General features: G+C 30.6%; 2 protein-coding genes across 2 annotated transcripts; one reads left to right on the top strand and one right to left on the bottom strand.

Annotated features, from left to right (window-relative positions):
- Positions 1–293: 293 nt before the first annotated feature.
- LOC120083806 (Protein kinase superfamily protein) lies at positions 294–3,732 on the top strand. Its single transcript, XM_039039686.2, has 5 exons — positions 294–770; positions 1,278–1,543; positions 2,064–2,253; positions 2,339–2,730; positions 3,145–3,732. Exons 1-5 carry the CDS (start codon positions 656–658, stop codon positions 3,448–3,450), a joined length of 1,269 nt encoding a protein of 422 aa, XP_038895614.1. The 5' UTR covers positions 294–655; the 3' UTR covers positions 3,451–3,732.
- Positions 3,733–5,065: 1,333 nt separating this feature from the next.
- On the bottom strand, positions 5,066–8,937 carry LOC120083925 (uncharacterized). Its single transcript, XM_039039831.2, has 4 exons — positions 8,048–8,937; positions 7,834–7,924; positions 6,636–7,178; positions 5,066–5,378 (listed from the first exon to the last, which is right to left on the bottom strand). The coding sequence occupies exons 1-4, from the start codon at positions 8,935–8,937 to the stop codon at positions 5,268–5,270; spliced, it is 1,635 nt and encodes a 544-aa protein (XP_038895759.1). The 3' UTR covers positions 5,066–5,267.
- Positions 8,938–17,753: the final 8,816 nt, after the last annotated feature.

Raw genomic sequence — 17,753 nt, 5'->3', positions numbered from 1 at the left:
ATTATTTGTCTCGTTCTCATCAAAATTATTCATAAGATTTTATCAAACCATAAATAATAAATTCTAATTTTTAAAATCGTGAGAACTAAACTCATATTCTTCTTCAAACTATTGAGATCAAATCTAAAATTTAACATTTAAAAAAAAATAATTATCAATATTGACATTTTATCGATATTTTTATCAATATTTATATTAAGAACAAATTTAAAATTTAACTTTTCTTTTTTAAAATATTGAATAGAAATTGACATACATCAATATTTTGATCGTCATTTCTATTTGATACTTTCAACATTCATTAGCACACAAGAATATATACTTATTTATATATATATTTATTATAAACAAACCCAAAAAAAAAAAAAAAAACCTTGAAAATCCGAATTTCCAAAGGATCCTCTCTGTTTCTCTCTCTCTCTCTGAGTTTACAATTACAAATTACAACTCTCTCTCTCTCTCTCTCTCTTTCGAATTCTATTTTCCTCTTTCTAATTCGTCTTGCTATTTTCTCCCGTTGTCTTCGGATTTCCGGTGGTGGGTTTTTTTTTTTTTTTTTAATTTCTTTGTTGGTGTTTGTTTTTGTTGTCGGCTCTGTTTTTAGAGCTCAGAAACAGAGGGGGAAGTGTGGTGAAGGAGGAGCTCTTAATTCGTAATGGGTTGTTTTCGTTGCACCGGTTCATCCAGCAAGAAATCGGAGAATATCGAAGAAAACAACCCGAATACCTTCAATTCCAAAACCCACAAGCCCGATGATCGAATGCCTTCAGGTGATTTTTTTCACAATATCTTCAAGAATCTCTCAAATGGAGCAAATCGATTCTGTTTGACCTTCTTGATTTTGGGTTTTTTTTTTTTTTTTTTTTTGAAATTTTGGATGTGGGGTTTCTGTTTTCTACCAAAAATTTTGAATTAATTTGTTTTTTCTGGTCGAGAAATTAGGAATTGAGATTGGTTTTCTGTTTGGGGTTTAATGTAATATTTGATTTCTGCAGTCTGCTGTTCTCATCTTTACGGACTTCCAATCTGTTTGTATTTTCTGCAAATTAGTTGCAAGGTTTAATAAGCTATTTGAGAGCCATAATCTCAGGTCAAGAGCATTTTTAATGTAAATTTTGATGTCATTTTTTCCTTTCTTGCTTTCTTTCTTTTGAATTTCAGGTAGTTGTTTGGTGGTAATTTACTGGTTTTTGCATTATGAGAGGATTTGGATTAAGGTCAAGTGAATTCTGTACAGTGTTTGTTCCTTATTGTTATTTTCTTGTGGGTTTGTACAGATAAAGCCAAAATAAATTCAAGTTTGGCAGTGAAAAGGGATTCTGATGTGAAGGTTGTTGTGTCTAAAGATGACCAATTGGCTTTAGATGTTAAGGAATTGAATTTGAAAGATGAGGTTTCTGAGGAAGGAGAATCCAACGGCCGTGCCAAGACTTTTACATTCGAAGAACTTGCAGCCGCCACTGGAAATTTCCGGTCAGATTGCTTCTTGGGTGAAGGAGGATTTGGCAAAGTTTACAAGGGATACTTGCAGAAAGTTAATGAGGTAAGTTCAGTGAAAATTTTTAATGTTTATGTGCAGAGTCATCTTGCATTTCTAGAGCTCTCTTTTATAAATGTAAAACAAAATTCGAACTGAAAACAATTATAAACCGAAACTGCAATTTTCACATACGCTAATAGTATCAAGGTTAAATTGCAAATTTGGTCCCTATAGTTTGGAGAAAGAATTTAGTCCCAATGGTTTGATAAAATTATCATAGAGAGTCCCTACGGTAAGGACTATTTATGGGGATTTTATCAAACCATAGGGACCATCTATGAACATTTATCAAATCATAAGGACTAAATTCTAACTTCTCAAACAATAGAGATTAAATTCTAATTTTAACCTATGGGGACCAAATTTGCAATTTTACCTAGTTAATAGCTAGCTGGATGGTCATATAGTAGTGTTCTTTCTCTTTATCTCTCTCTTTAAGAGAATTTGTGCTTCTGTTTGATTTGTAAAGTTATTAAATGGCAATGCTTTAGTTACCTGACCCGTTTTTTTTGCCTTGGTCTAGGTTGTAGCAATCAAACAACTTGACCGCAATGGACTTCAAGGAATTCGTGAATTTGTTGTTGAAGTCTTGACTTTAAGTCTAGCTGATCATCCTAACCTCGTCAAACTTATTGGCTTTTGTGCTGAAGGGGATCAGAGGTTGTTGGTTTATGAATATATGCCATTGGGATCGTTGGAAAACCATTTACACGGTACCTAATTGATTGACCCACGAGTTATAATTGTTTTACCTACTACACATTTACAATTATTTTACATGTTCTCCACTCCTTGTAGATCTTCGACCCGGTGCAAAAGTAATTGATTGGAACACAAGAATGAAAATAGCAGCAGGTGCAGCGAGGGGATTGGAGTATTTGCATGAGAAGATGAAGCCTCCGGTTATATATCGTGATCTGAAATGCTCAAACATTTTGCTTGGTGAAGGATATCATCCAAAGCTATCTGATTTCGGGTTGGCTAAAGTAGGTCCTAGTGGGGATAAAACCCACGTTTCAACCAGGGTTATGGGCACATATGGGTATTGTGCTCCAGATTATGCAATGACAGGCCAGCTGACATTCAAATCAGATATTTACAGCTTTGGTGTTGTTTTATTGGAACTCATCACGGGCAGGAAGGCGATCGATCATTCAAAACCTCATTCAGAGCAAAATCTTGTGGCTTGGGTAATATAGCTCGACTATTTTTTTGTGTAGTCTAGCTCAACTTATACGATTGTATATTTGTTTCTTCATGAAGATTCATGCTTCGAAAATATTATTTATAAAACTTCAACATTTGGCTGGGTAGCACAACACTTTGATGATTTGTGCATGTGCTTGAGCAGATCGTTTCAAACATTCGGTGATATAAACACCATCTGAATTACATAAGACTTCTAGTAAGCTGCTAGATGCTTTTTTTGGTTAAGGCTCAGAAAACTTCAAAAATGTTGTCTTATGCCTGATGAACATCTGCAATTTCAAATTCATGGCATGATAAGAAGATGCTGGGTGTATTTATTTGCATATTTTGAATTCTGTGAGGCACATAAACATTGGTTCCGAATAAGCAAGCTTATGGTGTGTCTGATATTGCAGGCACGACCCTTGTTTCGAGACCGGAAGAAGTTCTCACAAATGGTTGATCCAATGCTCCAAGGACAATATCCTGTGAGAGGATTATACCAATCTCTAGCCATAGCCGCAATGTGTGTTCAAGAGCAACCAAATATGCGACCGGTTATATCTGATGTGGTAACCGCTTTAAACTACCTAGCGTCCCAGAAGTACGATCCCCAAACTCAACCAAACCAAAGCTCCCAAAAGAGACCATCTTCTCTTAAAATGGAACGGGACAATGATACGAGGGAAACTTCAGACAACGACAGGTCAGAGAGAGAGTGAGGCAGGAGAGGATACATTGTAGAACGGAGCTGTTCAGAAGCATTCTTATGAAGTGCCTAGTTATCAATTTTTGTGTCATAGATGATAACAGGTACCCTGCTAAGATCCTTGATCTTTCAGTAAATTGGGTCATAAGCTGAGAATTTGTGCCCTTCTTTTTTGCTCTTTTTTTGGTCCTCCAATGTAAATGTGAGCCGAGGTTCTTTTGTATGTAAAATTGCCTCTTTAGGGGAACCATGTTCCAAGTTATATAGTTATAGCCAGAAATTCCTTTCCCAATAATGACTTGGACTTTGCTTCTCTTTTCTTGCTTTCTGCAATATAAATACACACTACTAACACAGTTGTCTATGGAGCTCTTCTGTAAATTGTCAAGAAGATTTTTTCTTTAAAAAACATTTTTTGGGAGTTGGAAAATATTCCGTTTCAATCGGTGATTATCAAACAAATCAGAAAATGTTATGAAATTCATATTAACTACATCTAGTATAAACTCAAGGCACGTAAGGGTCCTAATCATATTTCGGCTTGTGATCAATCCATAGATACCAACAGGAAATAAATAAGCATTTATAACAAGTACATGTTCAGCATGATTGATCAACTCGTTATCAATTCCAGTTCATTTCAATATATTATTGGCCACTTTCATTTTAGTGACTCTTTTCATTTTTATTCCAAATCCTCGAATTAATTGCTTTTGGGTAAAACTTCAATTGTGCAGTGTTCTTATCGAGGATGTGGAGCTTGTTTATGTGAATTGTGTTTGTTTCTTAAAGGGACTAATCATACATTTGAGATTGGTTTTGAAATGGTTAAAATTGTATTTAAAAATGGTTAAAGTCACTTTTATAATATTCAAAATTACTTCCAAACATGTTTTTTATTATCCAAAATTAATTTTAATTGTGTGAAAACCACATCTAAAAGAGTTTGAAGTTAGATTTTATGACAAAAGTGATTTTAATAATCAATTTCTAAAATTCACTATTCCAAACCACAATATGGGCCAAAAGATTGTCCGTTTGGTAATCATTTTTGTTTTTCTGTTTTTATTTTTGAAAATTAAATCTACAAACACTATTCTCACCTTCAAATTTCTTACTTGTTATCTATTTTTTTTACCAATAGTTTAAAAAACTAAGCCAAATTTGAAAAACTAAAAAAAGTAGATTTTCAAAAGTTGTTTTTGTTGTTGGAATTTGGCTAATAATTTAACAAAGAAAGATACATATCAATGTAAGAAATGAGGAGAAAATAAACTTAATTTTCAAAAAGCACAAACAAAAAACGAAATGGTTACTAAATAGGATATAAATTATTATATACTAAAGTTCAATGACTAAATTATTACCTTCTTGTGAACGTTTTTATTTCTTCCAATCTTTTTCTATTTCTTAGAAAACTTCTTTTATTTTCTTTTCAAGTTTTGTACACAAAGCCAACTATTTCTAAAAACTCCTTGAATTCTCTAGCTATTTGAAAGAAGAACAATTCATTTCTTCATGTCGTCATTACAGTATTTCATCACTTTTCTCCCTGGCCCCTGCTCAGACATAAAAATATAAAAATAAAAATAAACTACAAAAAAAAAAAAAAAAAAAATCCTATAGCATTCTAGTTCCGATCTCTGTGTTGGAAATAACACTTAGAAAGTTAATCCAAATAGACGTTAAAAGCTAACAAATTTTGCTATTATGAGCATGGATTATCACCTAAATGAATTTGAAAAACTCTTGTGAAGTTGAGGCAAATTATAAAAAAAAAAAAAAGAAAGAAAGAAAGAAAAAAAAAAAGTCTTTGATTTTGATGGGTACTTATAATTGATCAACTTCACTAATTTCAGCTCCACGGCAGTTGCCGACTGATAAGTACAATGTGGAGGGCTTATGTGATGGAAGAACTCTGCAACAATCCCTTCTTGGTGACTGCAAATATTCAAACATTGTAATTCAGTTAGAGTTGAGGGACTAGACTGCAAAAATATACGTGTGTTTTAGTCTCTAATGGCTTGGCGTTTATTACATTTCGGTCCCTTACGTGATGATATAGCTAAAGTGTACATAACTCAACTAGGAGTGTTCATGGGTTAGGTTGGGTTAGGTTGAATGACTTTTTAGACTCAATCCAATTGTTCGGTTGTAAATTTTTTCAACTCAAATAACCCTTATTAAAAAATGAACTCAACCCAACCATGAAATATTTTGGTTAGGTTGGTTCGGGTTAATCGGGTCATTTATTTAAAATTTTATTCTATAAAGAAGCAAAACGTAAATATGTAAAAATCTAATTTAATTATTTTCATATAATGAATTAAGATTAACAACTCAATTTCAATTTATATAGTGAAAATTTTAAAGTGCAAAGAAACTAGTTGTTGAAGAATAAATTATTAAAAAATATTGGAATTAAATAAAATTAAAATCAATATATGTATAAATAATTGTGTTATAAGTAATAAGAAAAATATATTTTAAAGTTAATAATAAACTTGGGTTAGTTCGTGTTGATTTGGGTTATATTACGTGAACCTATGAATCAACCCAATCCATCAAATTTTCATTTATTTGAAACCAAACTAACCCATAAAATTTTTATTTATTTGAACACAACCTAACCCAAATGAGTTGATAACCCAACCCAAACCGTACGGGTTGAGTTGGGTTGATCGGTTTTTTCGAATCATCGGATTTTTTGAACACCCCTAAACTCAATTGATAATCTCAAGGTTAGAGGTTCAAAATCCCTCCTCACTTATTGAACTTAAAAAAAAAAAAAAAAAAGGAAAGATGATACTTGTGAGTTCATAAAATTAAGGAAAGTATGCAACTTCTCTTCTTGGAAGTTTCAAAAACTTCGATTTTTCTCTCTTAGATGGCTTATTCATCCTCTAATAATTATATCTTTTTGGTCAAAGCGAATATAAATGATACAACTAAAATGTACATAACTCAACGAATAATAACATATATACTATCAATCTTGAGGTTAGAGGTTCAAAACTTAGTCATCTATAAAAGAAGATGTTTTCTATCTTAGTTGGCTAATTCATCCTCTAAAATTTGGTCGGCTCACTTGTGTAGTGCGTCGTGCAATATAGGTATATTGTCATCAACCAATATTAAAGAAAAGAGGCTAAATTAAAACATGAATTATTGAGTGGAAATATTGGAAGAATGAATTACCTTTTGCCATCGGTAAGGATCGGGCCTCTTCAAAACAATGATAGAGTCGATTTTATCTGGGGAACTCATTTTCCAACGACAAAAAGGGTGGCGAGATTTATGACGAATATAAATACCAACGGTCTGCTTTTTGGTTCGATCGTAACGCGTGGTGGCCATGTAAAATATGAAGGGCTTTTGACAAGGGTGCTTGGTGACAGGCCTAGTGTTGAAAGCATATGCAGTGTAATCAGCTCTTCTGTACCAATTGAGAAAGGTTCTTGTCGGCATTTCCAACTCCCTGGGCGATATTACACCTCTTAAGATTTGAACAACATAACCCCATGATACAGAAATTGACCAGTAACGTTTCTTATCGTAACAAATAGACTGCTGCATTATGCTTGATGAGTCCAGTCTTGTGGATTGGAACAGACGTTCAAGGGCTTTCACTCGTGTCATTCGAGGGAAGATTGGTTCAACTACATCCAGGTGGTGTAGTGATAACAATGGAGTCACTGGATGAGCTCCTAAAAGTCCCAGTAGATCTCCATATACATCATACTACACAACAAATTACCTCTAATTAATTCTTCTCATCAATATATATTTACTAATTAAACACTCTCTTTTCTTCTTTAAATAGTTTCTTTTTACTCCCCGACTTTTTTTTTCCCGGTAAATATCAATTTATACTCTTTAAATTCACACTCAGATAAAATCAGTAGTCAAATTGTCTAAGTTAATGAATCCCTAGGTAGAACATTTAGTGGGAGGTACTTGACTATATGATACTTTACTTAAATCTCTTCACGTTTCTTCCTAATGTTTACACCGAACTTTAGGTATTGTATCAATTTAAATCCTAACTTAAATCCCAAACTAATGATTGTATCAATTTAAACGCTTAACTTTTATAAGTGTATTAATTTAAACCCTGAAGCTTTTTTATTTAGATACACTTATGAAAGTTAAGGATTTAAATTGATATATTTATGAAAACTTAGGGTTTAAATTCATACATTTACGAGACACGCTTATAAAATTTCAGGGTTTATATTGATACAATTAGTAGATTGGGGTTTAAATTGATATAAAGTCCAAAGTTCAAGGTTTAAATTGATACAATTCTTAAACAACTTTTGGGATAATAACAAGACAAAAGATATCTTTCTTTTGAAGAAAATGTATTATAGTAATAGTTATAGTATTTAAATACCTGATGAAATCCAGGTTCTCTTGTGAGTGGTACCCCTAGCTCAGCCATACAAGCTTGAATTCTATCATCACTCCCATACAATCCAGGGTACCTATCAATCGAAATATATCGTCTTAGTAGATAAGACACGTATATTATTATTTCAAAAGTTGATACGGTTAGATCTTCGATGTCGAAATTGTTAAACTAAATAGAGAAATAAAAACAAAAATACCTTTGAATACATCTATCTTGCATCTTCTCCAACTCTTTGGCCAATGGATAACTTATAGCAAATCCTCCCCCACCATAAGCCATTGCATAAGAAAAATAAATATTTTGAACATGGCTTTCAGATGAGCTCCCAATGTAATAAAATTGCCTATGATCATATTTAGACAAAACCCTCACAACATTTTCCACCATAAAAACTGTATCATCATCTCCCATCACAAACCATCTCACATCCTTCATCCCCAACCTCAATGTCTCCGAAACAACCCTCGAAATCCGCAAAGCAGATCTTTGTCCTTGTCGGTTCGTGTACTTGAACCTTGACGTGTCGCCCGAAATCCGAATTTCGGGTAACCCTTCGTTTTTTTTAGTATAAACTTTTTTATCTAACCAAACAACCCCTCTAGTTTCTTTTGGCCTCCACCATAATTTTATGTACTCTTTCCTCTTCGCCCATAAATTCGAGGACCCCGCGATCCCGAAAACGATGTGTTTCAGTTCTGTGTCATAGCGTTGCGATTTTAGAGGAAGAAGTGGCTTGATGATCATTTGTTCTTCCTCCTCTTCATCGTCAAGTTGGAGAAATTTGCTGGTGTTGATGTTGGTTGAAGAGGTGTTGGTGAGTGCTTGTATATGTTCTTCGGTCGAGGAGTCTAAGGTCGTTGAACATTCTTCGTGGCGATCGACGGTGAGGATGTTGGTGGAGTACAAAACATAGAGAATGAAGACAATGAGGAAAATCCAAACAGCAGTGTTTTTGAGTCCTAGAAAAGTTGTCAAACGTTGTTGTTGTTGCTGCTGCTGCGAAGTGGCTCGAGACCAAGGTGAAGAGCCAGATTTCTTTTCGGAATCTTCAAGTTTGTTCTTGTTATTGCTTTTGTTGTTTCCCATAGTTGTGGAGGTGGTAAAGAGGAAGTTGGATCTTGAATTTGTTTAATTGGGATCAAGAGAGTGAGAGGAGAAGATTAAGGGAGTGAGAGTTTTTTGATCTCAAAACCATTTGAGTTTGGACTTGGTAGTCTGAAAACAACCTATTTTGGATGCTGATAATATGGAAAGAAATTTGTTTTAAGTTTGTGGCAAGTGGCTATCTTTTGAGTCATTACATATGTATACCTACTAATAATAGCATTGTATGGTTTATAAAATTATTGGAAATAGTTCAAAAGAAAAAAAAAAAAAGTTGGAGCTTTTGTAAAAAAGGTTGGATGGTATATAAAATGATTAATAATCCCTAATGTTTTAAAGTAATATTCTCAATTTTGTGTTTAATTAATCTTTTAATATGCTCATCTCACACAATATTTCTAAAACTCTTCATTTTGTTTGCAAAAAACATTCATCGACAAGAAAAATCATCACACATAACGTCGTTAAAAGGAAATTGTGATGTTTTCTATTTGATTTATACAAGTTATTGTCTCTTAGAGTTAGAATATTTAGAAGGAACTGATGAGAAAAGCGTTGACATCATAAGAAAATAGGACAAAATTGCAATATTTTTACGACGTTTTATGCGTAGTTGGCACAACTTGTGACTATTTGTTGAATTGTTGTATAATATTGCAATGATATATACGAACCATTACTCTAAAAAAAAAAAAAATTATCGGGATCCAAGAAAATATATGCATAGGATAAACATTATATTGTAATAAATAACAAAATTAAACAAAGATAGAACCAATGTACACATTTACTAGTTTGAAAGTTATAACTTAAACATCCTTGATGTATTATAGAATTATATATTGTTATATTGACATATCTTTATATGTGCCACATGATGCTCGAGTAATTTTATTTCCAAGTGGCAAGCTTATGATTTCAAGAATTTTAATGCAAAAAGTTAGGTTGTTGGTCCTTCAGGTTTGGATAATGTTTTCATTTGGTTTTTAGTTTTAAATTTCTTACATATTTATTTATGAGATTTAGAAAATTTGTTCTATTTTAGTCCTTCGCATTAAATTTTTTTAAATACAACAAGTGGAGATATGAAGATCTTAATTCTAAATCTCGAAGAAGATTTTACATACCAATTAGAAAATAGGTTTTTTTTTTAAAAAAAAAAAATACGCAGAAGAAGAGAAAAAGAAGAAAGAAGACAGAAAAGTATGGTTGTAACCAACAATGATTGATTTGAGGAAGAAGAAGAAGGGGAAAGGAGGGAAAGAGAAGTGAGGAAAAGGAAACAAAAGTAAAACATATATATAATTTTATTTTAAAAATCATAAAACATTTTCTATTATAAAAAATAAAGAAAACTATATATTTTTTAAAAATATAGAATAGATGTTATTCCTGTCTTCTATTTAGAAATAATGTTATTTTAATATCTTGTTATGGATTAATAGTAAACTTAGTGGAAGGACCAATAGTACTATCAAATTTAAAATTTAAGGGCTAAAATGTCACACTGAAAAATTAAAGGACCCAAATACAACTAAATTCAAAACTTTGGGACAACATATATTTTTCTTTTTTTTTTTTTGTCCCAAATTTTATATATTTGTTTTTAAAAAAGTTCTTATTCGTTGGAGACATTGTTTTTTTTTTTTTAAAGGTCCCTAAATCCAAACAAATACTTATCTTGAAAACATTGAATACAAAAAATAAATTAAGCAAAAATAATAGAACCAACGTACACATTTACTAGCTTAAAAGTTACAAGGATAGCTGTTATTCGGGAAAAGGGGCTATATACATAAAAGACCTTAAAAATAAGCCTATATTACATAAATGATTTGAACAATCTATTTTTACAAAAAAAATAAAAAAGAAAAAAGAAAAAAAAGGTATATAACACTAATTACACTTTCATTGGGAGAAATAGCAAACCACGGAATTCTTTTGAAATATAACAATTTGCGTGATACACAAGTGGGTTAGCTTTTCGTTAACCCTAAAATACCCTCACTAGCCGTTTTAATTCTACAGTAGTTAATTCTCCATCTTTTTTAATTATACTATAATTAATTTATCAAATTTATAATGCAAACTCTATTGATTTTTTTTTTTTTTAGATTTTCACAAGATTTCATACAAAAAAACCTTGGTATAAATTTCGTGATTTAATTTAAAAATAATTAAAATTTGTATCTCAATGAGCTTCTATCTTCAAAAAAATATTTTGAATTTTTCTAAATTTTTTTCTAAATTGACTTTTTTTAATTTATATTCTACTTTCTCTTAATCCTAACTAAATCATCTATTTTCTAGATTGTTTTTATGATTATCTTATTTTGATGTTTCAAATCTTATACTATATTAATTTTTCTAACTAACATTTGGTATTCATTTTAGATTTTACGTTAATCCTAACTAAATCATAAGTTTTTAAAATTGTTTTAAGATAATAATATAATTTTGTATTAACTGTAAAATATTTGAAAACATTTTTATTTATTAGACTTATTTTAAACTTTTGAATCATATTATTTTTTTTTTTAAAGATTCCGTTTAGGAAGAATGACAAAATAGAAATTTTATCAAATTTATAGCAAATATACTCTCACTCATATGTTCTCACTTTTTTTAATCCTAAAATACTCTCATCTAGATTTTCAGTTACATTGTATCTAATTCGTGCCCCTTGCAGATTTTTTAGCATGAATATTGATTTTCTCCTAACTTATCTTCTACACTTCTCAAATTTTAAAAATCGAATCTAGTCTTCTTTTTCAAAAATCATATTTGATCTTATCTTCAATTTCAAATTTTATTTTATTTAATTTTTCATTTTTTTTTTTTACTGATTTTGTTTTTTGTTCTCAATTGACAATAATTGTCTATTATGGAGGCTTGACTTATTCAACCAAATCCACTAGTGCATAGATGAAAGACTAGCCTTAATCGACTATTGACCAAGAGTTCAAGTCGCAAAGTCTCTTTTTCCAAAGTGATTCCAAGTCTCTTTTTCCAAAGTGATTCCAAGTCTCTTTTTCCAAAGTGATTCCTATCGAGCTATTGTGAAAAGATAGGCCAAGCATATGCACGATGTTGGTATTAACTAGCCGACAGATTCAAGAAGGATGTGCCATAATCGAATATTGTTTGTTTTTGTTCTTTCATGAGATCTCTACAATTGAAATCAACACCACATCATCATAATTGGTTAGTAATTTTTATTGAAGATTTTTAATTGAGATTTTCATAGTCCAATCTAAATCGGTTTCTTTCTTCACAAATAATTATTTTGATAAAGTCTTTATCAATTCTGCCCTCACTTTCTAAACTAATATTTTGGGTCTAGAAAAAAAAATATTGTTACGGAATTTTGGATAAGTTCAAGAGCGATGGTTTGGTCAATTGATTTTCAATTGGCGTACTTTAGAGACAAATTATAGTGTATTTGTAAATTACGCAAATATCTCATCGGAAGTATCGTCAAGAACTTTCACAAGACCTTTTATGACTACAAAACCCTCGTTCCAAATTACAGCGTAACTAATTTTTTCTTTTGTACATTTCTTTTAGCATGGATCTTTATTTTCTCCTAAAATATCTCCTGTTTTAAATTAAAATCATATTGTTATTTTTTTTTTCAAATAACAAAACTAAACCCATTTTTTTTCATATATCATTTTATTTAAATTGTTTTGATCTTTTAATCTTTTTTCAACTTATTTTATGCTTTTGCATTTTGATTTTTTTAATTAGTTTAAAAATTTTATAAAAAAAGAAGAAGTTATATATATATATATATATATATATATAATGTGAGTTATTTTTTTTTTCCAAAAAAACTTAAGTTATTTTAACCCAACAGTGTTGCCGCCATCCCCTATTTCTTCTTTGTGTCGATGGATTCCTTAAAGTAGTGAGTGAAGAGTGAAGGTAGACCAATCACAATTTAAAGTAATAGAGTTGAGGAAATTATGGATGCAATGATAGATTTAGAGAGAGTGATTCTATTCATGATAGAACTATTGCTAGAGGTTGAGGTTGGCAACGGAGCCTGTGTCGAATGAGTTGAAATAGAAGAAGATGGAGCTAGAGTGATCACGGGTGGCTCCGAAGGAGCAATAAATGGAGCCAGTGAAGAAGGAGCCGAGGCTCATGATGAAGTTTTGGTGGAAGGAGAGGGAGCCACGCCTAATGAAGCAAGGGATGAAGACAGAATTGAAGTCGAAGGTATCGCCACGGTTGGTGGAGGAGCCGATTTTGGAAAGAAAAATGACGGCGAATTGGTTGGAGAAGAGGTCGATGCAAATGATTTGGTCTTATATATATATAAAATGTTTAGTCTCTCCTCTCCACTAGCTTCTCTCCCCTCGCTCCGGTTTGCTTAGGTGTTTTGGTTGAGGAAGCAATGCTTTTTGAGTCTTTTGTTAACTTCATACGGAAGGAACTTCAACTTCATTCATCTATTGAACTTTCAGTTTCATTACTCCGCTTGGGCAACCGCACCTGTCACCAGCCATTGTCGCCACCTCCCACCGTCATGGGTTTATTTGTTTGGTTAGTTTTTTTTTTTTTGCAAGGGTAATGTAATTAAAGTGTGAGTAGGAGAATCGAACGTCAGACCAGGAGGTTGATAGTATGATATGATATATACACTTATTTATATATACCTTTGTTTCAAAATTGATTTTTGGCTACTTGAATAGAATTTAGTCCAGTCTTAAATATTTGCAAACATCAAAGAGGTGGGGGATCGAACCTCAGACTACGAAGTTAATAGTATGAACAATGTGTCAGTTGAGACAAAGTCAAATAAGTCAGACCATCATATATATCAAACATGGGAGGAATATATTAGAGGCATACATGCGATACTTAATTTGAACTGCATACATATCAGAATACCTATTAAATATATCATATAATACCAAAAATCAAACGTAAAAAAACGAAGATGTCAGAAACCAACAAATTGTCGTGAAATGGAAAATAAAATTATATTAAATATATTTTCTCTCTTCAATTGAAAATGAAAAAAAAAAATCATATTAAATGTATTTTCAATCTCTATTATTAAAGGAGCTTTGTAAATATAAATATATATATATATATATATATATATATATGTAAAAATCTTAAAAAAAAAAAAAATATGCCATTCATGTCTTTCACTGTAATATGAAAACCCTAAAACCTTGAAAATTAGAAACTCTTTGGTGACCTGAACCTATAACTATAAATTTCTACCATTCCCAAAATCAATTAAGAGAAAAATTAAATATTGATTACCTTTTGATTAAAGACGAAAAGGTAATAAGAGTTAGAAATGGATTAAATTTTAAAGTTCATAATTATATTAAATAAAAAAATTGTTTAGAAATAAAGTATGTCACGTTATAAATTCAATTCATTTCTTTATCATTAAAATATATATTATTTGATGTATTATAAATTAAATAATATTATACAATTTTTTAAAAACATAAACATGCTCATAAATAATTTAATATTAGTTGATTGTTGACTAATCTTTTTTTATGTTTTCATTGTATTCAAATTTGAATTTAAAATTTTAAAATGTAAACTTGTATTAAATAAAGATAAAAACATTCACAAATACAATATGTCATGTTATAAACTCAAATCATTTTTTTATAACTAAAATATGTATTATGTAATGTATTATAAACTAAAAAATATTATACAAATTTTTTTAACATAAACATGTTCATAAATAATTTAATATTAGTTTATTGTCAACTAATATTTTTATGTTTTCGTTGTATCCAAATTTGAATTTTAAATTTTAAAGTGTAAAATTATATTAAACAAAGATAAAAATATATACAAATACAATATGTCATGTTATAAACTCAATTCATTTTTTAAAAAGTTAAAATACGTATTATGCAAAGTATTAAAAATTATATAATATTACAAAATAATAATTATACAAATTGTTTTAACATAAAACATTTTCATAAATATAATAGTTTATTGTCAACTAATATTTAGAGGGCAACTACGATTGATTTTATATTTTATAGATTAGTTTCAAACACATTTTAAATATTATTTAAATTACAATCTACTTTCTTAATATGTTACCAAATACATGTCTTAAAACGTAAAATACAACTTTAGCCTTGTTTGGATTAACTAGATAAAAAAGTGTTTTTCAAAAAAATTATTTTTATTTAAAGTCTTTTGATCAAAATGGTTTAAAATACACTTTAAAAATATTTCAAATGTTATTTTGAGTGATTGTCAAATACTTCAATTTTTTCGGAATGTTAAACTAAACACACCATATGTTTCCATTAAATTCATTATTTTTTAATATATGTTTTTTAAAATTTCCTACCAAGTAGACCCTTTGTTATTGCAACTTTTCCAAGCAAGTTGTCTAAGTTCTTGAATTGGCAAAGTTATTTATTTTTCATAAGCCCGTGATCGAATTTACAATTGATTGTGTTATGGGTAATTTTGGACCAAAAAGATAAATCTAATAAATAAGAAAAAAAAATGGGACCATAACCAAGACAAGATCATGACAGACAAAGGGAGAAGAGTCAGACCTTTGGGGCCAACTCTCCATCAGCCTCGACTTTCAAGGCCGAGAAGCCGAACTTTTGCACAGGGTTCTCCCGGCATGCCCCCAAGCCCAAGAATCCTACATAGGATCTGATCAAGGGAGAAGAAGACCTAGGTGAACCTCCTCTATAATTACATCATTATAACTCTATACATTGTAACTTGAATCCTACTCTCAAACTCCATAGCTTCTACATTCTTTTACTATCTGATTTAAGTATCGGAGTTTGTATGCCAAATTGGTGTACAAGTTTTCTCTTTTACAGGCCACACTCTTTTTCCCTTCAAATAAACTCATTATTGATATCACGTGAAGGTCATGTGTGTTTCCTCTGTCGAAATTAGGGCATCAACAAAGTAAGGCCATGTCATTAAATTGGGAGTTTGGTAAAATTGCCCATTTCACCTGGGTTTGTAATTTGCCTTTCCCATTTCACCTGCGTTTGTAATTTGCCTTTTTGTTTAAATTTGTTAATTTTCAATAAAAACCAAACACCCCTTTTCCCTTAATTTACATAGAAATTCTATGTAGGATGATATTTGAAAGCGTTGTTGTAGGATGATATTTGCAAGTGTTGTTTTCTTTAATCCAACAGGAGTAGGGAGATTCAAATAGACTTTTTGGTCGCTAATACATTTGTATATCAATTGAACTCCCTTCACTTTGGCGAGAGTTGGTCGAGTTTTTGTGGAAATTAGTCGTGCATTTGTTCGAGTTTTTATGGAAATTAATCGTGCATTCTCAAATTCAGTATAATTTATCTTAATATCGTGGTTTGAATTGACATTTAAATCAAATTATGATCAACTGTGCAATTTGTTTCAAATCAACTTATATGACAAGCTCAAATTACTCTAGCTTTAAATCAAAAGTCAAAAGTTGGATGAACCTCACATTTCATTTGAATCAAATTACCACGAGAATTTGTTATCAAATTTGGGCATACTCCAAATTTAAGGTTAGAACTCCAAATCCCATTTGATAACTCTTGTTTACAATGGCTATTTGGCTCTAAACTCGAGCACGTATTTTCTCCTATGATGTGTTAAATGAACTAAATTAAGTGTAAAAAAGAGTCATTTTTGAAGTACTTCAAGTATTTTTCATGGTTTTGTGCAAAATTCGCGAAACTGCCCAGTTGCAACTGCAAAGCATGCATAGCTCTATTTGGGAATTGCAAAGCATGCACAGCTCTATTTGAGGTTTATAAAAGCTATAATTCGAGAAGAAAAAGAAAAACCATGGAAGCCACTCAAGGAGCGAGAGCCCTATGATTTTGCTCATACCTTATTTCAACAACCAACCTAAATGAGAGTTGGAATTGTAAAAACTCGATTCTCCTTGATGAAGGCAGAAACGAGATAGCTTAGAGAAAATTTCTGAGTCTTTTAGCTAGTGTTTACTTTTTCTATTCTTATTATTTCTTTGGCTACTTTGTAATCATGACATTCATTTCAATGAAGTATTTTTCTCTTCCTACATTCATTATGAGTTAAATTCATGCTTATTATCTTCCTTGATTACCATATTTACCTTTTCTCAATCTCAAGTGTAGTTTGGTTTTTACTATTTTTCACCTCCATTGTTAACATAATCTTGTCATTTAGTTTTACATACATAGATAAATTCAAAATGGAAAAGATAGAGCAAAATACAAATTTCATAAAATCAATATGATAAAAAAAAAAAAAACAGAGCTATAAATACTATTTATTTATAAATAGAACTTTGTCATATGCCCCAACATAAGTTATTGGCTATAAAACCAAGATAATGGTTTGTAATCATCAAAATTCTAATTAGATGTACTGTGTTTAGAAAGATTTTAAAATCATCACAATCATTTTGTCATTTTTAGAATCACTCTTAATGAATCACTCAAATTAGTTTTAGATAAAAAATTTTACTTTTAAAAGTAATTTTCACATCAAAATTAATAGCGGATCAAAAACTTATTTCATAGTAATTTAGAAATAATTTTAACTATTTTAGGATTTCCCAAACATGCCCTAATTTTATATTACTTTGAACTCTGATTCACGGCACAATATTATGCAGTAATCATACGGACAAAACTAGATGAATTGCATCACCATTCAAGTTCAAATAATAAATTTTAATGTAGGTTAAATTCGACTAAACTTGAAATTTGGAATTAAGGAAAAACAAATTCAAACATGGACAATGTGTCCAAACTGACAGATATGAG

Source organism: Benincasa hispida, chromosome 8 (assembly GCF_027475165.1).
Source record: "Benincasa hispida cultivar pf3 chromosome 8, pf3_genome.v1.1, whole genome shotgun sequence".
NCBI classification, from domain to species: Eukaryota; Viridiplantae; Streptophyta; class Magnoliopsida; order Cucurbitales; family Cucurbitaceae; genus Benincasa; species Benincasa hispida.
This window is presented reverse-complemented; position numbering and strand designations above follow the sequence as displayed.